The following is a 24,024-nucleotide window of genomic DNA, read 5'->3' on the forward strand; positions in this document are numbered from 1 at the left end:
CTCAAGACACAACCCTGGGGGACTCCGTTGCTGAGGGTGAGGGAGGGTGAGACATGTCTGCCCACTCATACTGCTCGTACTGTTTGTGGTCTGTCTGGAAGTAGGAAATCCACTGACAATACTGAACTGTAGGAAACAAACAGCATTTTAACATTATTTCCCTTCCTGATGTCTCAGGGCTGTGTGTAGGAGGTCTGTGATGGCGTTCTCGGTAAAGTGATTGGTACGGTAACATGTCCAGGGTATCAGGTAACGAAGAGGTGATGAAGTCTCTGGCCAGTCTTTCAAAGCACTTCATCACAACTGAAGTCAGGGATACTAGGTGATAGTCATTGAGGTAGGCAGGCTGGGGTTTCATTGGGACAGGAATGATAATGGACAGTTTGAAGCATGTGGGGATTACCAACTGTGCCAGGGAGAGGTTGAATATCTCTGTGCTAACACCGGTGCTAGCTGGTTAATGCAGGCTCTAAGGACCCGACCTGATATGCCATCTGGTCCTGTTGCCTTCCTGGTGTTCAGTCTCCTGAACGCCTTCCTCACATGGTGCTCTGAGCTAATGAAAGCGTTTCCCACTCTGACACTCTCCACATGCATACTGCCACTAGTACCATCAGCACTGCTGGTAGCTGCAGCCTCGAAGCGAGCACCAGAGAATGCCAGAGAAGCATCTGCATTCACCTTTCTGGAGGATGGTGTTTCATAGTCCATTATCATTCTCAGTCCTTGCCACAGGCTCCTAGAGCCACCCTGTTGAAAATGTGACTCTAGTTTCCTCCCACAGTGCCTCTGTGCCTCCTTCACTGCTCTGTGCATGTTGTTGGATGTAGCCTTGTACTCTGCCATGTTCCCGGTGGTGAGCTCTATGTTATAGGATGCGGTGTGAGATCTCAGAGAGTCGTGGATGGTTTTATCCACCCATGGCTTCTGTTTGGGAAACCTTCTGATGATGGTTTTCTGGACTGTATCATTGTCACTGTTAAAATCCCCCACCACAATGAGCGCAGCATCCTGGTGATGAGTCTGGTGTTGAGTGAGAGCATCATGTAGTTCACATAAGGAAGTGTCCATGTCTGCCTGAGATGAAATATACATGGCACTGACTATGACCGAGGTAAAATCCTGAGGAAGGTATTTGTTATAGGCGACATTTGATGGTCAGGAGCTCCAGGTTGGGTATGCAGGAGCGTGTGAGAGGAATAATGCTCGCACTGTTGTTCAAATACCAGCTGCTGTTTACCATCAGACACACTCCACCTCCGCTTGACTTCCCAGACTCCATTGTTCTGTCCTTGCAGTAAAACGAGAAGAACTTGGCCAGCTGGATGGCGTGGTCCAGTACACCTGGGTTCAGCCATGTCTCAGTGAAGCAGATGCAGTTGCAGTTCCAAATGTCCCTCTGGAACTTAACCCTGACCCTGAGGTTGTCATGCTTGTTCTCCAGAAACTGGACATTGGTTAGCAGTATGCTAGGCAGGGGAGCATGGTGTGCACAAGCCCACAGACTGTTCTTGATGCCAGCTTGTTTCCCTCAGAGCCACAGCTTCGGGTCTTGTCCTTTGTTCCTCCTCAGGATCTCGCTCAGCCAGCATGGATCTTGTGGGAGAAAAAACGGTGATAGGTGAGTGGATTGTAAACCAAAAGAAATAAGTGTGTTTCTATCGTATATGGTAATAGCTGTGGTGAAAATAAAAAGGAGATTAAAGTAAGGGAAAGTGCAAAATAAATAAATAAACAAAGTGTGGTCGGAGTAGTTGTGATGGCAGCCAGCCTCACTGGCGCTATCTTGAAATCTATAATATAACCATTAATGAATCTATAAGAATAGCTGTTAATATTACACAGGATGTTTTGACTCTTCTTAACACAATGGAAATTATTTGGGTTCTGGAGACAAAAATTTGTAATAAAAAGTGCATGTCTCAGATTTGATGGTACATATTTAATATTCCTAATATTGGGAATATTTAAATAGGTCTATGTTCATAAAATTGCTCATAAAGGTCTGTGAGTGTTTTTTTTATTTTACACTGAAATTGTTTCCTGGTAAAAGTTTGAGAACTCCAAGTCTTGCAGAATCACTTTTTCTCATTGGGATCTTGATAAATTTTTTGTCAGATCAATTTTCAGTTATACTCATGATGCATGCTCTCTCTCTCTCTCTCTCTCTCTCTCTCTCTCTCTCTCTCACACACACACACACACACACACACACACACACACACCAGCTGTTAATTGCTTTGTTTACTTAATGCTGTGCTGTGTCTCTAGCAGATGTTTCCATCTAATCAAATCCAATTTCATTTAATTTCATATGAACAATAATGTCTTTTGCTCTCTTTCACAGACACCTGCTCACCTGCACAACCTGGTCAGAGGACGCAGTCTCATGGATTTTTAGACGGACATTGGCCACATGCATGCCACGAAGAATGGTCTGTGCTCTCCATGGGCTCTTTTGGAATTTCCAAAGGCCAGTTGCTAGGCAACAGGCGGTGTTTCTCCTGGCACCAGTGAAGAGAAGAGGAGAAAAAGAGATGGGCAAAGGGGGAAGGGGCAAGAAAACGGGGAACCAAACAGTACTGGGGTGCACTTGCTTTTGAATTCATCCTGCACTCTGTCTAGCTATCTGAGGACTAAACTTAAGTGCACGTACTTATCCTTTCAGCTAGCTCATTAACTTTATGAATTTAACATCAAAGAGCCCTTCATACTGCCAGGTTCGCATACTGTGATCTATTATGAAATGGGAATGGGGCATTTTGGATAGTTCAGTAATAATGTAATGCAACGCAATACCAGAGATGTTCATTGTTCCTCAAAATGGAATTTGAATGGAATTAGGTTTCAAGTGGATCTCAGGCATTGTCTGAAGCACATGGTCATACTTTCATCAGACGACAAGAAAGTGTCTGTAATATATATTTTTTGAGAGCATGTACTCATGCTTAAATGTGTATGTTTTTGGATTTGCACCTGGCCAGAGTAATATAATGCAAAAAGTAACTTTTTTGAGATGAATACAAGCTTTACATGAATTACAATGAGTTACATGAATTATAATGCTGAAATATTGTGGTAAATTTTAACACATCAGTGACTGCATAAAATGCAGTATTATCTTTGACATTTTTACTGAAAATCAAATCAAGCCAAGGTATGCCCAAATGCCCAATTTGCAGATTATATTCACTTGTTGGTTAATTCATCCATTCATTTGTTACTTTCAGGAAAGTAAAAAAAAAAAAAGAAAGAAAGAAATTGCCTCAGTTTCACAAATTTTTTCATTTTTTTTTCTGTAATTCTTTTTTCCGTGAAACACTTGCTGTGAACTTGACACTGTATTTTGTAAATTATGAAGTGTAACTTGTACTACATGCTAATAAGATGCAGCTGATTAAATGTTTCCACATGCTAATGAAATGCTGCTAGTTATTTTCACAGTTGTCTTTCAATGATCAGTGTTTTGTAATCAAACAAAACAATCAGAGCTTGTCAGAATTTATGTGCTAATGGAATTTTGCCTTTGGCATTTTATGTGCCCCAGCAACATTCATAGCATGTTTTGAAGAGAAACCAAGGTCAGATAGAAAGATTGAGATAGATGGGTTTCAAAGTCTCACATCTTCAGTTTATACTCAAATGCTTCAGGTCATTAAAAGAAGGCAGATTTTTAACATTTTTCAAAGATTCTCAATCTGTTGCTAAGACACTGGGACTGTTTTTCAATATGAATAATGTGAAGAATTTTCTCGCTAAGAGCAAGGTTGCAAAGTCAGACATTGGACTTCTGATCAGAAGGTCATGAGTTCAAATCCCAACACCGCCAAGCTGCCACTGCTGGACCCTTGAGCAAGGACCTTAACCCTCAACTGCTCAGTTGTTAAACATGAGATAAATGTATGTCACTCTGTCAAATGTCAGAACTTCTATAAGGTACAAAATTTAAGACATTGTGTTATTCTAGTTCATCTAGTCAAATTCTAGTCAAATTCTACTTCATCATATAGTTGAAGTAAAACTTTAATCACCTTGTTCATTGTCATTATATTATCAAAATTAATTATTGGTCTTTCTGTTCACTCACATTGTACTAATTAATGCATTCTGGATATTATGATAGTATTATAAACACATCTGGTTATTTTGGACTTGGTACCATCATTGTTCAGTACTGGAATCAGTGTAAGATCCAGAACATGTTTACTGGGGTGGCCAAGGTGGGAAAGAGAGCTAGTGTGGGGTGGCCATTGCAAAGCAAGTCTTGATGCTCGATAATATAAAGGTTTCACACATGCATATTTCAGCCTCTGTTCATTTCAACATTTGAGTTATAATGGACTAATATTTAAAATGATTGTATGAAGTATTAGACATTTCTATTTCTGTTTGAATTGGCTTTTTTAATCATTTTCAGCTCTATACCTTTTCCTAATACTGCAGTAAAGCCTTCATCAAGTCACGTTAGATGTTGTTAGTGTAACAATATGACATATGTTTTGAACCTGAAGTGTACAACAGTAAAATCCTAAATGCCAAACTATTGTAAAAAACAAAAAATCAAAACTGAATTTATTAATCATTAGAATATACATATAAATTGGCTTTTATAATTTCATTTAAAGTTACCACATCCTCAGTAAAGTACTCAAACCTATTGCTGATCGTTTAAGACTATTAAAGCAATTTATAGGTAAACTAGACAAAAAAAACAACAAACAAACACAAGCACTCATAAGTGAACTATTATAATGTGCTCTTTTGTGTTATATTTGAAGTTGGTCCCAATTTTGGTGTTTAGCTCTAGAAAATACTCATACTTCTTTTTTATTTATTTTTTTATTCAGCGTTACATCGTTAAGTGACAGAGCACATTTCTGAAAAAACATCATAAAGGCTGTCTGGAATTTTACTTCTGCAGACACAAAAGGACTATAGCAAGTTCTCCAAGAAGTCTTGAACAAACTACTAACCAGTTTCCTTAGAAAACTGCATGGTAGTGTGCCTAAAAGAATGCATGTGCTTTTAAATGCAAAAGCAAATTGTGATTTTTTTTTAGTTGTGCTTCTTCTCAATATAGTGATTATTTGAATACCTAGAAAATTGGAGCTTCATAATTTTTGAAGGCATCTTCATTTCATAGGATTTCTTTAAATGTGTCAGTCTTTAACACAATCTTGTATATTAATTATTCTAAATTAATGCCTACAGATAATTTAGAAATCAACCAATCAAACAAAAGGCAATGAAATACAGCTACAACAGATTATCAGACTATTTTTAAATTAAACCGTGTTCAGTGTCTTATGGCTGAGCTTGTCTCCTCTTTTGTATTTTGTCAATAATCTAATTTGTTTAATGTTTAATTAAAAAAAATAAAGTGTCTAAAATACAAGCCCTTGAGTAAAATACCTGACAATAGGGTAAAATCCATATAAACCCCATAAATAATCATTAATAATAATAATAATCGTTAATTATACTCCAGACATCTTTTACAGCATAGCACTGGTTTTCATAAACAGATCAATATGAAACCCTTAGGTGGCTCCCCAGTGATGGAATAGAAAAGCCCTATCTCACACCCTGCCACAGACACCTGTGGCTGGAAGCCAAAGAAGAAAAATTGGGCATGCTCTCTGGGTGGAGGGATGCCATAATCTTAACAGTAGGTAATCATGGGGATGTGCCCATTAATTATTCTGGACAAAAAACTTTGTGCTTATATATTATTTTGGTTAGACTTATTTAGGTTAGACTTGTGACTTGAGATGGTAGTCAACTGGCCAGGATTTAAAGAACCTTGGTGTCACTTTCGACTCCACACTGTGCTTTGATAAGCAGATTAGTGCTGTTGTAAAAAGCAGTTTCTTTCAGTTAAGATCTATTGCTAGAATCAAGATGATGCTCTCCAAGGAGGACCTCAAAACTGTTATTCATTCATTTATAACATCTATGTTGGACAACTGTAATTCGCTCAATTTAGGTGTGCCTAGAACAACTGTTGTTCATGTGCAATTAGTTCAAAATGTGTCAGCCAGATTACTGACTGACGCTAAAAAAAACATGAGCACATTACACCTGTGCTCGCTTCTCTTCACTGGTTACCCGTCAAGTTCTGTGTTGATTTTAAAATTTTGCTTTTTGTTTTTAAAGCTTTGCATGGTCTTGCTCCGCAGTATATTTGTGATCTTCTCAACCCCGTACACTGCTTCAAGACCCCTTCGATCATCCAGTCAATACTACTCAAAAAAATGGTCTTGACTGTAAATAGTTCATCAAAAAATGTTCCTCAAAAAATTCAAACTGAACAATGACCTGTCTCTCCTGAGGTGGCTATGGTGGCCTTAGATCTGTCCCTGACTGTAATTGAACTTGGGCGATGGACGACGACAGTGAGACAATACACCACAATATACAAAAATCATATCAGGGAAACGCCCTGACTTTGGTTCATGGTTCATAGATACATTACAGACATGATAAATTTACTCTTGTAATGTCTCAGCTTTGATGTACCAGTTCTCTTAATGGCCGTCAGGAAATAAACACCAAGTCTGACACTCCCATGTCAAGAGAATCCCATGTGTGTGAGCCTTATTCAAATTTGACTTTGTCAGCTATGGAAGTGAATGCAGTTACTCTCTTTCTGTATTCATTGTGTATTCATGTTTCTACAGTTTTCATTGTTAGAATAAAATTCCTGGTTTAACACCCAGAAGGTTAAATGGGTTTTACCAACGCTACACTGTTCAATTTGCTTCATCCATATGAATCACTTCTGTATTTCTTTGGAGAAAGAAAAAGGTATAAGAACCCATTTTGTAACAAGCTTCCTTGTACTTTTTTTTTCTTTTTTCAAATGCTCCAAATGAAATGCGGTAGCACTTTAGATAATCCCTCTGAGACACTCATTTCCATATTGCGGCTTACCGCTTTGGCACGTTGTTTACTACTTTGCTCATATTAGCCTACTGCCATCTCTTGGTCACTTCCAACTGAAGTATGTAAACTACAACTGTGAGGACCCTTTAAAGGAAGCACACTGCAGTTTTTATTGAGGTTTTTAAAGGTGTTTTCATACTTGGTCCATTTCAGTGCTCCACGTGGCCTCAGAATGATGACAGCCTTTTTTGTATATATGTGAACATAACAAATGGTCTCGGAGTCTGCTTCACATTTTGCTTTATAGATAAAGAACTTGAGAGTTGCAGTACATACATATCTCCAGTTTTCTGTCACTTAACAGAAAAACATCTCAAATGAGTTTCCATGGGGGCACGTAGTCCCACAACAAGGTCAGCATGTTAGGTAAGGTAGCAACATGACAGATAAGCTAACAGAGCCACTGTGGCACTAGCAGTTAGGCCATAGTTAGGTTAAGTTGTTAGGCAGCAGTAATAATAGTATTGTGTCAGTGAAAGGAACAATACTTACTGTATAATACTACAGGTATACAGTCTGTGTGTAATATATGTAAATATCTACCCCAACCACTCACATCAGCCAGTAGCAATATGGCATGAAGCATGAGATTTTGATGGCTCAACAACAAAAATGCTTTTGGTATTTCACTTCAAATCTGTTTTTCCTGCTGTTTTTCATCCAAATGATAGCATCATGTTAACAACCATTTTCAATGAAACTATTCAGTGATACACATATTCATTATTAAACTATGCTAAATGAGTTGTGGTGTAAACAACAGGTGGTGTGAGATCTCACCAGCGCTAAAAAATTTACAGAAAAAGAAAAAGTGTCCCCTTTTGAGTCCAACTGTATTGTGAACACCAAAAGCCCTGAGACCATTTGCAGCTAGTTCCCTTATGGGTCCACTTTAACAAGACTGGGTATGTTTCTTTTAAAAAGAACTTGTGAAAACACCCTAATGTCATTATATAAGCCTAGGATAGCTCCAGTGAATATTTAATACTAATTGACCCTTTCAGCCAAGTTAACATCTAAAAAGAAATGCATCAACCATGTAAAAATATTGCCTGCACGATCTTTCCGTCTAAATCTGTAAAGTAAAAAAGCATCTTTGTGCACATTTGCTTATTTCAGGGGTTCCCAAACCTTTCCAGGGTAAGGCACCCCAAATGGCATTAACATTTGACCGAGGCCCCCCTTTTGCAAGATGTCTTTAAAACACATTAAAAAATACAGACTTCTGAATATATCCCCCTTTTTATTATTAATAATTACATCTTACATCTTTACATTACATTAGGAATTGATTGTGTGTGTGTGTGTGTGTGTGTGTGTGTGTGTGTGTATGTCTGAGAGTGAGAATTTATTTTTCACACCAAATAGTTGAGGCCCCCCGGGCGCCCCCTGGCGGCCCCCACTTGGAAAACCACTGGCTTATGTAATAAAGGACTGAAGCAGTTTTGTAAAATATCTTTATTTCTCACCAGTTTTAATATTTTTAGTATTATAAAAACGTGTGTTCAAAAACACCAAGACAAATAGCATCATGGACCATCCATCACGCGCTCGTCAATGCGCTCTGCGTCCACCTGCTCAGGTGTGCTGCGCATGCGCACGTCCAAACCCCGTATAACCTCAAACCGGCCACCGAGGGTCGTATCAGAAAAGCAACCCTTCACCAGAACCGGAGAGCACTTCCATCATCTTCTGCCTTTTGAAATCCGACGCCAAGGCGTCACAAGTCAGTATCCAGATCAAGCCGTCCGAACAAATCTGAAAGAAAAAACTGTTCATAACTGTTTTTAAATACTTAAGCTCACGTCCACGCAGCACGCGAGCTGTTTATTTACGATCAATCAAATGTTGTTGATTTACCTGTTGTTTCACTCTTTGGCTTTCTTCTCGGCGTTCTGGAGCTTCTCGACGATTTTGCGCTCGTGGCCGGCGGGGTTGTGGCGGTTAGTGTTGCAGCAAGCCTCCTTCTTTGTCCTGCCTTTGCGGCTCGCGCCCTCTAGCGGTCACACAGAACAGCGCGCGCACATTAAGTTTAAAAGCCTGCTACAGCTACCTCCTAAACACAGCATGCAACTATACTAAAAAAAAAAAAGTATGGCAGTATAGTACGCTAGTCATAAGATAGGGTTGCATAGAGCACTTTTCTGACATACTATTAACTACTTCGAGTACAAATTTCAAAACACTAGATTCATGCTGCCTTCACGTGCACCTCGGATTATCCTGTTTTCAGTTGCGAAATCGTAGTTATGAAGTTTTTGTGTTCAATGTTATGTTACCTTTAGTTAGTTTAGTTTTGTACATTTTATCCCGGGCTATTTTAGAAGCTTCCTAAAAAAAATATGGGTATAATCCAGTGACTGTTTTAGTATAGCACTACTAAAATGAAAGTTACAGACTGTTTATAACAGTAAAGAGTTAACTGTGCCCTGGTTAAAAAGAGTAAAGGCTATATAACTCGGGGCCATAATTATTTCCGAGGTTTACTTGAAATTACGACTTGAAGAGATGTTTATGTTCAGGTTTTAGACCAGGAAGTCTTATTTACAGTAATTGCTACAACAATGTATCTGTACTAATCTAGACATGAATGCAGAAAGTGGGTTTAGAGGAGCCTAAGACAGAAGTGGAAGTCTATGGATAAACAATATCAGACTGGAATACAAATAGTTAAAAGTAGTTTAAAGTTTGTTCAAGTCTTTGTTAATAACTTACCCGTGTATCTGTCTGTCAGATTGTAATAATCATATTCGTCGTAGTATTCGTCCTCAAAGGTAGTGGGCTTCAGGTTCTTAACGTCGACGTGACTCATTTTGCTTAGCTACACTTATAACACGTGCTATAGACTTAGAAAAAGGCAGAATGTAAGTCAAGAACAGTTCAAATAAAGACGAGGCTTGGTGGAGATGTGGCTCTTCAGGCTCCACTCTGTGTTGTTTATGTTGGGCTTTGTCTACCAGCCTTTATATAAAGAGAAGCAGCTCCTCCTTCCCTCCTTTAGTCCCAAAGTTGCATCAGGTTGGAGTTAATGTTTCATTAAAGAGCCCTTCCCATATCCAGAAAGATACCATTATCGGATGACCTTGTTTGTTTTTGGACTTTACTGTTTTTATAGTGACTGAATAACATTTTAGTTAGTGTAGCCTACATTTCACTTCAGAAAATTATGAATAAGCTGTTTCTCTTTCATTCAGGGATGAAAATGGTGTTTCTGTTCCCTTCTGTTTTGAGCAATGGGTCTATTCCTCCTCTGTCCATATCCACGCCGAGTTTAGGTTTGATTACAGTTGGTAATATTTTTCTCTCTTGACCACACCTGTGTGTGTTCAGCCAATTCCCATGTGATCATTCTATTGACAGACCGATGGTTGTTTTTTTTTTGTTTGTTTGTGGTTGTTGTTTTTACACAGCTTGTATATACATTTTAAAGATGAATTCAAGAATTTTCTTACATAAAACTGTAATATTTTGAATTATTTGATCAGGTTCAAGTTTCAAGTTTTTGTTGCCATGTGCACAAGTACAGTGTACAATATGTTTTTATTCTTATTGCATGTTCTCCCACAACAGCATCACAACAATAGAGATAAACCTGCATTATCCATCTAATAATAATTGCACAGTTAAAGACAAATTGCACAGATCCTCACCCGAATGGAGACTGGCAAGTATGAGATAACTGTGCAACTCCATACTTCAGATTATATTTGGGTGTTGGATGATAGTAGTTGAATACGTGGTTTAAAATGGTGAGTGGTTTAATAATAATAATATATGCATTTATATTTACATTTATTCATTTAGCAGACGCTTTTATCCAAAGCAACTTACAAATGAGAAAAAATGGATGACAGGTTTTAAGTCAGAAGTCTTTAAGTGACGATGTCTGCAGCATTACCAGGGTGTGACAGTTGCAGAGGCAATGCAACAAGCTATTGTTATAACTGTCCCTCAGCAGTGGAATGAATTTCCAACCTCAATCCAAACCACAGAATCTGTCACCATCTTCAAGACCCACCTCTTCCATGAATACCTAACCAACCCCTAAAAAAAAAAAAAAAAAAAAACTTTGGCACTTACATCTCGACTCTGCACACTTTGCTTCTTCTGGAACTCAATTAATGGATCTCGTATGGTTGCACTACTTGTATTATTCTCTGCTTGATATATCACTTTGCTTGTATTTTCTCATTTGTAAGTCGCTTTGGATAAAAGTGTCTGTTAAATGAATAAATGTAAATGTAAATGTATTGTTCAACAGTCAATTTAAAAATTATAGGCGATATACAATTTTTGATATCCATCTTTTGCTATGCATGATTTGTACTTGTGGACCCTTTAAATTGATGCACAGGGTACAGGGGAACTGAATAATTGTGCACAGCAACCTAAATAGTACAGTAAATAACTGCATAATGTCAAAGTTCATTTACAGATGGATGACAAGTTAATATAAAAACAGGTGGCTTTGTTATGCTGTAGGAGGCATTTTGCTGACATGGTTTGGTTGCAGTCCTTGGTTCGATCGTGAGCTTGGGTTACTGTCTGTGTGGAGCTTTGCATGTTCTCTTGTATCTGTGTGGTTTTTCTTTGGGTTCTTTGATTTCCTGCCACCCCCGAAAAGCATTGTAGTAGGTGATTTGCCCACAGCTGTGAACTAGTGTGTGAATGGTGGACTGGCGTCCCATCTGGAGTGTGTTTCTGCCACACACCCAGAGGTCCTGGGATTGGCTTCTGATGCATAACAACCAGGACAAGGACAAAATGTTTACTAAATATGAATGAAGAGTTTGATTCCACTTGTCCCCTCAAGCATCACTGCATATCATTACAAAACTATCCTATTTCTGTTGTTACCATGTTAGATTGTAGTTTCTTAGTTTCTCCCTGTTTTATAAGTTTAGAAATGAGACTCATGCTAGCACAAAACTTTGGAATATAGAGATTAGTGTCTATTGAAACGTCATGCATACAGCCAAGAATTCAGTTCAGATTTTCAAACACATCAGCAAATCTCCCTTTCTCTGTAAATATATTTCATACCAACATCAAAGTGTATTTTGTTGAGGACTTTCTCACTGCATTCTACAAGAGATCATCTTTCCTAACAACACATAGTAGTGTCATTCCTCTGTCCTTCTTGCACCTGCATTTTGCATAATAATCGCAGTGTTTATCCTATGGTATTTACAGTGTTACAGTGCTTATCCTATGGCATTTACAGTGTTACAGTGTTTATCCTATGGCTGTTACAGTGTTTATCCTATGGCATTTACAGTGTTTATCCAATGGCATTTACAGTGATACAGTGGTTATCCTATGGCAGTTACAGTGTTTATCCTATGGAATTTCCTGATGGATGTGGTCTCTTCCAGGATAATAACACCCCCATCCACAGGGCACAATGGCTCACTGGTTTAATGAGGATGAAAACGATGTAAATCATGTACTATGGCATTCACAGTCAACTCAGTTGAATATCTATGGAAGATTTTGGACTGACATTTTAGAAATCACTTCTCCACCATCATCAAAACACCAACTGAGGAAATATCTTTTGGAAGAATGGTGTTTATAACAACAGTATAGCTGAAAAACTTGAAGAAGCTGTTCTGATGGCTTATGGTGACCCAACACCTTATATTTTCCCATTTGAATTTGCCACCCGTCTGTATAAGCATGTGATAAATTGGCTAGTAAATGGATTGTGGAATTATATATATGCATCAAATGACATTTTATACCTTTTTGTGCAGTTCTTGTTAGATAATTGTCAGATAAATTTTGTGGCATAAGTTTTTCTTTTTTTAATCTAAACTAATCTCTTTTTAATCTAATCTAAACTAGACTCTATTTTCACTGTGTAACCTTGAAAAAAATACTTTGTTTTGCAAGTTATCTTTACAACACTGTATGTAACTCTGCCCTACATCCAGTCCTGTGAGTTTACACTGAGTGCGTGCAGAGCATGGAAAACGTGACACACTGAAAACGTGACACATTTATGTTACACATACTTTCTGTGGTGTTTCGAAAGACATTTAGATGCTTTTCTGATTCACATTCAGTGAGTAATGTTCAACTGCACAATTCTTTGTTGTATATTTTTAGAGGAATGATGTGGCTTCCTGTAAATGTCCTGTGTTTTGGGTCTGACCACAGTGATGGTGAGAAATACCGAGTGAGTGAGTTTTAGTGCTTAAGTCTGGAATATTCCACAGCACAAGCTGCACCAAGTGTTTATGAGTACAGTGTGTGTGTACACAGCAGATACTCCTCTGCATATTTTCTGCTTCATTTCCAAAGCACAGTTCAACATCAGAAGGACAAACTGTACAACTCCTCCTACTTTGTGTCTGTCTCAGTCTCTCCAGTTCACATACACACCACAAGTTAATACTGACTCTCATATTTTTTTATTTTTTTTTTAAATCTAATTATTTCTTTTTGTTGTTGTTTTTTATTTTTTTTATCTCTAGATGTTCTGAAAAACACCTGGGCATAATCTTATAGATAAAGTTAAACCCAATCCTCTGTAAAGCCACCACATCATTGTGTAGTTTTTTCTTGTGTTTCCTTTCTCTGGTTTATTGTTCTCAGCACTTGTGTTTTCTCTTTCCTCTTGGTTTTCTCATGAGCTGGTTCTTGGCTCTAAGTATAACTGAAGTCATGTGAGAGTGAAGTACTTGGTACAGTAAATATTTGAATTATAAGCTCAGCTAAGCAGTCCTCAACTAGCAGCTTTACGCTATAAAAACATCCCTCTATCACTCTTTCTGAGTTAGACTGAGGTCAGAGCCACCGTGATCTGAGACAACCCTGTTTAAAATTAACTTTGCATTATCAGGCCATCATACTTTGCACTCTCACCATGACCGATTTATTTATGTAGATTATATATCAATATCTAATCTATGAATCCAATACTTTCTCTTCTTTTTTTCTCTTTGATCACTTTCTCAGGCATGCTAGGTATGTACTTGTCTAGACTGAAAACACAAAAACATTCAATGCTGTATAGAGTTCTTCAGTCTGTTGCTACTTTTTTTAATGGTTGGAGTGGTTCGTAAGGCTAATCCATGTGCCTCTGCATACATGAGCAAACATGAGATGATGTGTTAAATGAATATTAAGAACAGTTTTACAGTGTAACATCAGAAGATAGATAGATAGATAGATAGATAGATAGCATTCTGTAGTACAGTAGCTGTTTTTGTCCTTGTCTTTGTTTGCTAAATTTGCTCTGAATAATAATAGTGAAATTATTTGTTTTTTGTAGATGTAGGCAATGCCATTTCTCATTCATTCATCTTTAGTAACTGCTTCCATGGAAACCTCTTTTCAACATCTGAGCTGTTTGTTTCTGTGAAAGTAAGACATGTTTTATGAATAATTGGCGTCTACACACTAATATGGTGATCCTGATCCTGATTCCTCTAAGGTACACTAACAGCTACCTAGTTCAATATAGCAATGCAGTTAAACAATCTGAAAGTAAAGACTACTTTGACTCTTAACTTATACACTACCTCAGATCACAGTTCCACCAACAAATCCTTTCTATTTATAATGAGGATGGGGATGATTAGGAGGAGGAGGAAGCATATACTGTATAAGCTAATATAGAAGACATTTAATTTGCCCTTAAAACTAACACATGCAATGATAAAGTGGGAAGTACTTGTAATGTAATCATTTATTATAGGCTGCTATACTGCATTTTATTTAATCTGAGATTTCTATACAACCACAAGGCACATTTTTCCATTTCTTCCAGTACTTTCTTAAACTGATTTGTGGAGCATTACATATGCATATGAGCCCACTACACAGATTTGGTGTATTGTGTGTAATATTAGAGGAAAATATGGTATCTGTGAATGTTGTTTGTGCACTGTTACACTGTCAGAAAAAAATAGTACTAAACTATACCTTTGCTTCATTCAGGTGGTACCCACAAGGGTACATATTTTTGTGTCTTTAATATCTTTCATGCAGAAATGGGGATATCCTGTACCTTTATAATTTTCTGAAATATCATAAATGTGCCACAATTACTCTTTTAGAGTAAAACTTAAAATAAATGCTCCATGCACCTATAGGTAAAAGATACATACTAAAGGTACAAAATATGTTAGAAATTGGCCCCCCCAGCAACATAGAACAGTACTGTTTTTTGTTTTGTTTATGTTTTTTTTGTTTTGTTTTTTCTGAGAGTGTACCTATCATAGCTGATGTTATTGATGAATAGTTATTGATGTTATTGAGTTTTGATTGTTATCGTATACTTTGACAGGTTTGACTACTGTTATATAATTATGATGATGCAAATTGAATATCTACCTGTGAAATTTAATGTCATGTGGGTTTTCAATTGGCATGTCATACTTGCCATTCATTAGCATTCATAAATACTATCATTTTTAATCAGGGTGAATGTGTAGAGATGTTAAATGGTCATTTTAGTCCTTTCATTATCATTAAAACGTTAAAAAATATATTATATATAGATCACTGTAATGGTTTAAGATTGCATAGTCAGTGGAATAGTTCATACATTTCTGTTCCCTTGTGTATTTAATATTGACTGTATTTAATATTGACCTGTGGGACGCGTTTTCAAAATATGCCCTGCACATTTGTCCCTCTCAGGCTCCCGTACAAGGCCTGCTCCATTAGCTAACTAACCCGATTCAAAACCGTAAATAAAGCTTCTAAACAGAGGTACAGCTCTTGGTGTTTAATTAAAATATTTGCGCACTGAGAATGCATAGCAATTTGGACATAGCGTTATTGGGACAGACAGTAAATTTAGAAGCGCTATAAGTTTTATTTATTTATTATTTAAGTGTGTTCATACGGCTAATGCTAAAGCTAATGCTACCAGTGTTCATCTCATCATTGAGGCTGCGCGTTAACATTCATTCTCATTTAGCGACTGAGAAAGAGTTGATATGTTTATGACTAAAGCATAATGCAGATGCTTTAACGTGCACTGTATATTCTCTATGTTATATGCAAAATATATAAATGTTAGAGAAATGTGTATCAGTGTAGAGCAATGCACCTATTTCTGTGATGTACAGTAATGCATTGGGAAATAAAAGAAATAACACATGCAGTGTCTGTTGTCTCGCATCTACAGTCAAGGTGATTTCCTTTACTCAGGAGTTGATTGTGTGGATCACCTTTCTAATAGTAAAAAATGAAACTTGTGCACTGTTTTGTTGCAGGCTCAATGGCTTTAGTGTCTGCAGATACCAAAATTGCTGAGCTGCTGACTGAGCTCCATCAACTAATCAAACAAACCCAGGTAAACAAACTCACCCCGGTTATATCAGGGAGACCGCATCATTCATCTAATCATATATAGTAGCAAAAGTCTTGGGCACATGCAAAGAAATGCTGTAGAGCAAAGATGTCTTTAATAAAAAAATAATGAAATTGAATGTTTCTAAGTGATAATGAGTCTTTATTGGTCGCATACACTTTACAGCACAGTGAAATTCTTTTCTTCGCATACTATACATACATGTTAGGAAGTTGGGGTCAGAGTGCAGGGTCAGCCATGATACAGCGCCCACGGAGCAGAGAGGGTTAAGGGCCTTGCTCAAGGGCCCAACAGTGGCAGCTTGGCAGTGCTGGGGCTTGAACCCCTGATCAGGAACCTAGAACCTTAACCATCAAGCCACACTGCCCCATATACTTCCCCAGTATAAAGAAATACTATAAAGTCAGTATTTGGTGTGACGACCCTTTGCTTAAAAAATGAGTAGTCTCAGGTAGAATTAGTGCAGTTTTACAAGGAAATGAGCTGTAAGTTTTACTGAGCATCTTGCAGAACCAGATACGGTTCTTCTGGAGACTTTGACTGTCGCACTTGCGTCTTATTTTTGCAGCAAAAACCCAGCAGCCTTCGTTGTGTGTGTGTGCGTGTTTTTTTTTTGTTGTTGTTTTGTTTTGTTTTTTTATCTGAAAAGTGCTGCTTTCTTTACTGGGATACAAAAAATTTTCTGTAACATTTAATTATGTGTTGGAAAACTAATGTTTGTTAATCTAAAATGTTTTTGGACTGACTCGATAATGTAGAAGTAAAATAAAATAAACATCTATAACAAAGTTTGTACAAAAAAGAAAATATGGTGCCTAGGGTTAGATTTTTGAAAAGGACTGTATTTACTCGTTTTATTTAAGAAGAAGAAGAAAAAGAAGGCCTTTTATTTCTCAAACTCGATGTTTCTAGAAAAACCTATGACAAATATAACAGTTGTGACAAAAGAAGGGCAAAATAAATATAACAAAATAAAGCATTCTTGAATCAGAATGAATACATGTAATAGAATAAGGGGAAATAAATGTAAACATAATGACAACAGATGGGTAGCTTACTAGAAGAAACCCAAGGCGCACAGGAAATATAAACAGTAGTAACTGTACGTTAATCAGTACAACAAACACATCAACATGGGAATTCAGGTGGAAAACAAGCTCTGGAAATGAGTTGCACAATTTATTAGTGCTAACACTATTTAATATCAGTCGACTTGGTAGTTTAACTGTAATCATTAGGTTCTACTCTGATTAATTTATTATTATCATGTGTTTGAATCTGGACCCACCTTGAATGTCAATATTTGCTTGAGATAATGTGAACTTTTACACACTTTCCTTAGTCTTTGTGCCTTACTTTGCTAGATGTTTTGAGTCTAACAAAGTAGCGTATCTTCTGATTCACTTAATTCTAGGTGCAAATAAATACACTGTTCAGACACACAAAATGCGAGCTTTTCATGGTAACCGTTCCATTTGCCAAATATAAAAAAAAAGCAGCTTCCTCCACAGCACTTTCTGCCTGGCTGTTTGTAAAAGCATGTTGTAAATTATAGTCAAACGTGGAATCGTTGTCCTGTGGTGTATTTTTTTAACCCCTTATTCACCAATTCACTGATTTTCAGGAGGAGCGCTCACGCAGTGAACACAACCTACTCAACATCCAGAAAACACATGAAAGGATGCAGACAGAAAACAAAAGTGAGTCTACGTTATCATACATTATCAGCATTCCTGATTTTTAAAAAAAAAAATTTAAAGCTATGCTGTATTCACTAGCAATACACAAGAACATCAGAACTTTTTCTTTCCCCAGCTTCTCCATACTATCGGACAAAGCTGCGTGGACTGTACACCACTGCAAAAGCAGATGCAGAGGCTGAATGCAGGTAACTATAATATAGTTCACATGCACCATTCATCTGCCAAAAATCTGGATGCACACTTTAGTTGAACCTTGCTCTAGGCATCGACTCATCTGCAAAAGATAAAACCCACAAATTAAAAACTACACAAATGTCTATTTTATTTGGCTCATACTTAGGGGGACTGTAATGAAAGAGCTCCACCATGTGGTATTGAATACATGGCTTTACTATGTTGGTAACATCTCTATATGTAACACAGTTGATATGTAGCAATAATTGACATTTTCCATGTTTTTTTCTAAAGTATATTGCGCCATGCTCTTGACAAGATTGCAGAAATTAAATCACTGCTGGAGGAGAGACGTATTGGTAAGTTATTCAAAGTGTGTGTCCGTGTGAGTGTTTAGGTGCCAATGTTTAGGTGTTTGTGCACTGCATATTCAAAATCACAGCTAGGCGAAGTAGGAACCAATAGAATTTAAAGTCCTTAGAGATGTCATTGTTACTAGAACCTTTGGTATTGTAGGGGGAAACATTTCAGTACTTTTGATAACAGCTGACTGACACACATGGCCACCACCTCTTTCTCGTCTCCCAGCTGCAAGGATGGCAGGGGTGTACAGCGATAGTGACCCACCCAGAAAGACCATGCGCAGAGGTGTTCTGATGACCCTGTTACAGCAGTCTGCAATGACGCTTCCATTATGGATCGGCAAACCGGGTGAAAGGTACCGGCTTGCTTTCTCCACTTTTCCATCCTTTGATTATCCGAACAGTGGAGTAGTGAAATGTAATCCTGTTCCTGTTGTTTCTCTGCTTTAGTCCACCCCCTCTGTGTGGAGCGACACCTGCAAGCAGTGACTACGTGGCTAAGCAAGGGGATAAGGTGGCAGCTCGGGTAAAGGCTGTGGATGGTGATGAACAGTGGATCCTGGCTGAAGTGGTCAGCTACAACCACTCCACCAACAAGTAACTATCCACCAATTAACCTACCAGCTCGATTTGCTGTGATTAAGCAACTGACAAATAACACTAAGAAATGGTGAAAGCTAAGCAGAAACTTATCTGCCACTTATAGTTGGGTTCTGAATCTAACTTCATGGATGTCTACATTCTTGTTTTAGGTATGAAGTCGATGACATTGATGAGGAAGGAAAGGAGTAAGTGGCATCTCTAATATTTGCATTTATACCACAGTGCTGTTAAATTCTCAAACCTGATTGATCAGAAGGTGTTGAGTCATTTTCTATAACAGCAGCTATGACAGTAGTGCCGGCTGTAATTCAAATTCAATCCTCATTTGTATAGCAGAAGCTTACTCACAAGGACTTGTATGGTGGAAGTTCCACCTAATCTACCGATTAAAAAAGATGCTGTCATTTAGCAGAGAACAACATGTATTATATGGCCAAAGCTTTGTGGACACTTGACCATCACACCCATATGTGGTTCTTCTCCAAACTGTTGCCACAAAGTTGGAAGCACACAATTGTATAGGATGTCTTTGTATGCTGTAGTATTACAATTTCCCTTCACTGCAACTAAGAGGCCCAAACCTGTTCCAGCATAACAACTTGACAACTTATAATGATTTCTCTAGTATCAAAATTATTCAACCCCCTGAATAGAATCCCTCACAACAGCACAAATATGCAAAACTGGTGTTGTCTCAAGCACACCTGATGCAACTAATCAAGGGTTCATTAGTTGTACCAGGTGTGTTTGAGCTGGAACACATGAAATACCTGCACTGGCTAGGGGTTTGTTGAGTGTGCACTACTTGAAAGGGGCAGAAAAAGGAAGCTATCAATGGCTGCAATCAGATTTCTGAGAAGGCAGGTTGTGAAAAACCCTCAAGTGACTGCAAAAGACCTGCAGCAAGACTTGGTGGTAACAGGCACTGAGGTTTCAATGAGCACAGTAAGGCACATAGTAAACACAGAAGGTTTCCATGCCAGAACTCCAAGATGTACACCACTAGTGACCCAAAAGCACAAGAAAAGTCGGGTCAAAATCGTATAAATAAGCCACAGACGTTTTAGGATTCTGTTCTGTGGAGCGATGAAACAAAACTGGAACTTTTCGGCACGATGGATCAGCGGTATGTCTGGAGGAAGAAGAATGACGAAAGAACACTCTGTCCACAGCCAAGCATGGTGGAGGCTCGGTAATGCTCTGGGGCTGCTTTGCATCCTCTGGCACTGGAAACCTGCAGCGTGTGGAAGGCAAGAAGGATTCATTGAAGTATCAGGAAATCCTAGGAGAAAATGTCATGCCTTCTGTGAGGAAGCTGAAGCTTGGGCATCATTGGACCTTCCAACAGGACAATGTTCCCAAGCATACCTCAAATTCCACCAAGGCTTGGTTGCAGAAGTAGTCCTGGAAGATTCTACAGGGTCATCACAGTCACCTGACTTGAATCCCATAGAAAATCTCTGGTGGGATTTGAAGAAGGCGGTTGCAGAATACAAACCCAAAAATATCACTGAAACTAAGGCCATTGCTCATGAGGATAGGCTAAGATTCCTCAGGAACACTGACAGAATGATGCATCTTGTTTGCATCAGGTCATAACAGCAAAAGGGTGCTCTACTAATTACTAAAGATGTTTGCCATGAAGGGGTTGAATAATTCTGAAACTGGAGAAATCATTATAAGTTGCATTTTCAGTTGAATTTGGGGAAACCAATTGAAGCATTCGTTGTGATGAACTATTTCAATTGCTTTAGTTTGATTTGTTCATTGTAAACAGCTGAAAGTCTGTAAATTTTGACAATAAACCTGATTTGCAATGGGGGTTGAATCATTTTGATTGCAACTGTATAATCATTGATATGGTGAAGCTTTCTGTAAGGAGATGTTTATTTAATATTTAAGGAAGATGTTTCCAGTGGCAGCACTTTGTAAACATCTGTAAGATTTCCCCCACTGGAAAGTCTTCAGGTCTGAGGACTTTTCAGTTTCTCAGTAAAGATAGAAAGAGAGAGAAATAGAAGCTGCTGAGGGAATGACTGTTTACAGCTGTTATAACTTAAATGATAAGAGGAACTAACTTGTTTCACAGACTTTCCATGACCTTAATTGTAACTTAAAACAGTTCCAACTATGATGTGGTGGTGTTTTTTTTAAATAAATTGAAAATGATCATTGTTGGTAAATTGCTGTGGTGTGGAGGAATTTCTGAGGAATGAAACACTCCAGGACATGCTGTTATTGGAAAAAAATCAGGGTGGTAACAGTAACTCCTTTTTGAATCGGGTTACGTTACTCCACCCTGTCATGGATTATTTACCTAAAACTTTGTTTACTTCAAACTACAATTGTATACTTCAAAGATATTTTTTCATCCTGTTTCATTCCAAGTCTATATTGCATTGCTGTGTGTTCTCTCCCCTGACTATACTCTCCTCTCTTGCTCTAGGAGACACACTTTAAGTCGAAGAAGAATCATCCCACTGCCACAGTGGAAAGCCAACCCAGAGACAGACCCTGAGGCACTGTTCAGCAAAGATCAGCTGGTGCTGGCCCTCTACCCACAAACCACCTGCTTCTACAGAGCCCTGATTCATAACCCCCCACACCGGGTGAGCACTGGCGGGACAGTTTGGGAAAAGTGGTGATGCACAGCATACAAATAAAGACGGTTGTGGAAGATTTTACAAGGTGTACTTCTGGCTCTGAGAACATATCTTAGCATCAAATTTCAAATCCTTCAGATTTATCAAAACTCCTGGAAAAGTCATGGCAAATTAAAATAATCAAGTTTTGAAAAATGATCAAATATCCAATAGGTTTCAGAAATCTAATTAAGTATTTCATTAGCCCCATTATTCTCATTAAAAAGTTTGGGTTTAAAATAAAAGAGCATGATTTAGAGGACCACTGTACAGGACAGGGACTTAGGGAATGAATCCGATACCCAAGGTTTAATTTGTGAAAATGTCAGTATATATATAACAGCTCAATAATTATGGAACAGTTATTCACAAAAAAAGCAAAAAATGAGGTCAAGGAGATTTTTTTTAAGTTATGAAAAGTCATGAAAGTTAAAATAATACAATATAAATTATATAATATAAAGTAAAAATGTATAGGACTCCTGGAGAGTACACTTCACAGGGTGATCAACATGAGTAAGAAATATTTTTACTTAATTATAAGTGTGTAACTGCTCAAATGGAGTTTTGCTGGTATCAGCATTTTCAAAGTAGCTCCAGTCATTTGCTAGTAAAATGGTTTCTTCCTCAGGTTATTGATTCATCATTGTGATATTAGTTTTGGTTTTTGTCAATATTAACTTTAAAAACTTGCTGTACTCTTCGGGTCTCATTATAATGTAAGTCCTGGAAATGTCTGGTGATAAAATGCCGCCTGCCCCAAGCCTCTAACATCACCAGATCTTGGTTCTTGACCAGCAGCATTTGGTTGTTGAAACCAAACGGAATTTGGTGGCAGAGATCTGACTCTTTTGCAGTCGAAACTCTTGGAACAGTACAAAATTAGGCACAAGCTCTGGAACTAGCACTCTGGAATTAGCACACTGCTAAATGTCTGTCCATTCTACTTGTACAGAGAAGGAAAAGCTAATAGCTCTGCATCTTCAAATGAAAGAATGAATGTCTCTAATGATTATAGAATGAAAAATTTTCAATTATGCTTTCACCCAGGAAGAAAGTATGGAGCTCAATTTATATGGAATATAATAGGTTTCTACATATTATGACTAAAGAAAAAAATACAAAAGTGTCTGTAAATTAATCTAATAAGTAAATATGGCCTACTATTTCAATCCTATCATTTAAATTGCAGCCCCAGGATGACTACTCGGTGCTGTTTGAGGACACGTCCTATGCAGACGGATATTCACCACCTCTCAATGTAGCCCAAAGATACGTAGTGGCCTGCAAGGAGAACAAGAAAAAGTGAGCAAAAGGATGGAATGGATGAAGATCTGGACCTGATTAAGTGGTCTTTAAGTAGGAGGACTGGTGTAGAATCAGACTCCTGCTGCATATAATCACTATGTCACCAAATGGATCTGAGACCACGACACAATCTGAAATGACCAGCTCTGATGTAAATGTACCTGGGATGGCCGAAATATGTCTTTATATTTGTACATGACTCTTGAAGTATCGTTGGTGTGAACAGTGAATTCGTATAATTTGGGATCATACGTGTATTTTGTACAACATTCCTGTCAGTGAGGGCCAAATAAAACAACTACAGATATACAGTGTAACAAAATAAAGGAGAAAAACTTTTTCGAGATTTTTTGTGTTTTTTGTTTACTGTTTAATGACTGGGTGTAAGGAAGGACATGAATGTTCATGCATAAAGTATATTAATTACAGTAATTATATGTACTTATTGCATGTAAGTAAACTGAAGTCCATGGAATTTGAACACTGTTTTGTTTCGTTTGTTTGTTTCTGTGGGTGGAAAGTTAAATGAAAAGCTCTGTGGGAACATACCTGCATAATGTTTAAAGTATTTAAACTTTGACAGTTTATGCTGAAAGATGATAACTGGATATAAAACCAGTCATTTGCTGAGATGTATTTGTGACGGGAATATTCGGTAATAATTTTATTTATATATATATATATATATATATATATATATATATATATATATATATATATATAATATTTAAATACACACAACTTCCCTACCAAACAAAGTACTTCAAGCCAACACAAACAGTAAGAGTATCGCTCGCGCGCGCCGCCGCTTCCGGGTCTGTTCTGAGCTGCTATTGGCTAAGAAGTAACTTCCGCCTCCACACAGCGTTGACGCGCGGAAATTAAGCATGGCTGAAGTGGTAGGACACGTTTTTTAGTCGTACTTTATAATGCACCAATTATTGTTTTTATTACAC

The 24,024-nt window shown here is 37.8% G+C and overlaps 2 protein-coding genes across 3 annotated transcripts; one reads left to right on the forward strand and one right to left on the reverse strand.

Annotated features, from left to right (window-relative positions):
- Positions 1–8,385: 8,385 nt before the first annotated feature.
- Positions 8,386–9,938, reverse strand: nupr1b (nuclear protein 1b). The gene is made up of 3 exons (XM_053613783.1): positions 9,661–9,938; positions 8,806–8,941; positions 8,386–8,703 (listed from the first exon to the last, which is right to left on the reverse strand). Exons 1-2 carry the CDS (start codon positions 9,755–9,757, stop codon positions 8,814–8,816), a joined length of 225 nt encoding a protein of 74 aa, XP_053469758.1. The 5' UTR covers positions 9,758–9,938; the 3' UTR covers positions 8,386–8,703; positions 8,806–8,813.
- A 2,881-nt stretch (positions 9,939–12,819) lies between these two features.
- Positions 12,820–23,412, forward strand: sgf29 (SAGA complex associated factor 29). 2 transcript variants are annotated; one of them, XM_053613770.1, is made up of 10 exons: positions 12,820–15,669; positions 16,179–16,258; positions 17,901–17,976; positions 18,092–18,164; positions 18,448–18,512; positions 18,742–18,871; positions 18,966–19,112; positions 19,268–19,303; positions 21,565–21,727; positions 22,953–23,412. In XM_053613770.1, the coding sequence occupies exons 2-10, from the start codon at positions 16,184–16,186 to the stop codon at positions 23,067–23,069; spliced, it is 882 nt and encodes a 293-aa protein (XP_053469745.1). In that variant the 5' UTR covers positions 12,820–15,669; positions 16,179–16,183; the 3' UTR covers positions 23,070–23,412. The 2 variants fall into 2 exon arrangements, with proteins under 2 accessions (XP_053469745.1, XP_053469737.1); XM_053613762.1 differs by lacking the exon at positions 12,820–15,669 and adding an exon at positions 15,707–16,095.
- The last annotated feature ends 612 nt before the right edge of the window (positions 23,413–24,024 follow it).

Source organism: Ictalurus furcatus, chromosome 2, assembly GCF_023375685.1.
Source record: "Ictalurus furcatus strain D&B chromosome 2, Billie_1.0, whole genome shotgun sequence".
In the NCBI taxonomy this organism is placed as follows: domain Eukaryota; kingdom Metazoa; phylum Chordata; class Actinopteri; order Siluriformes; family Ictaluridae; genus Ictalurus; species Ictalurus furcatus.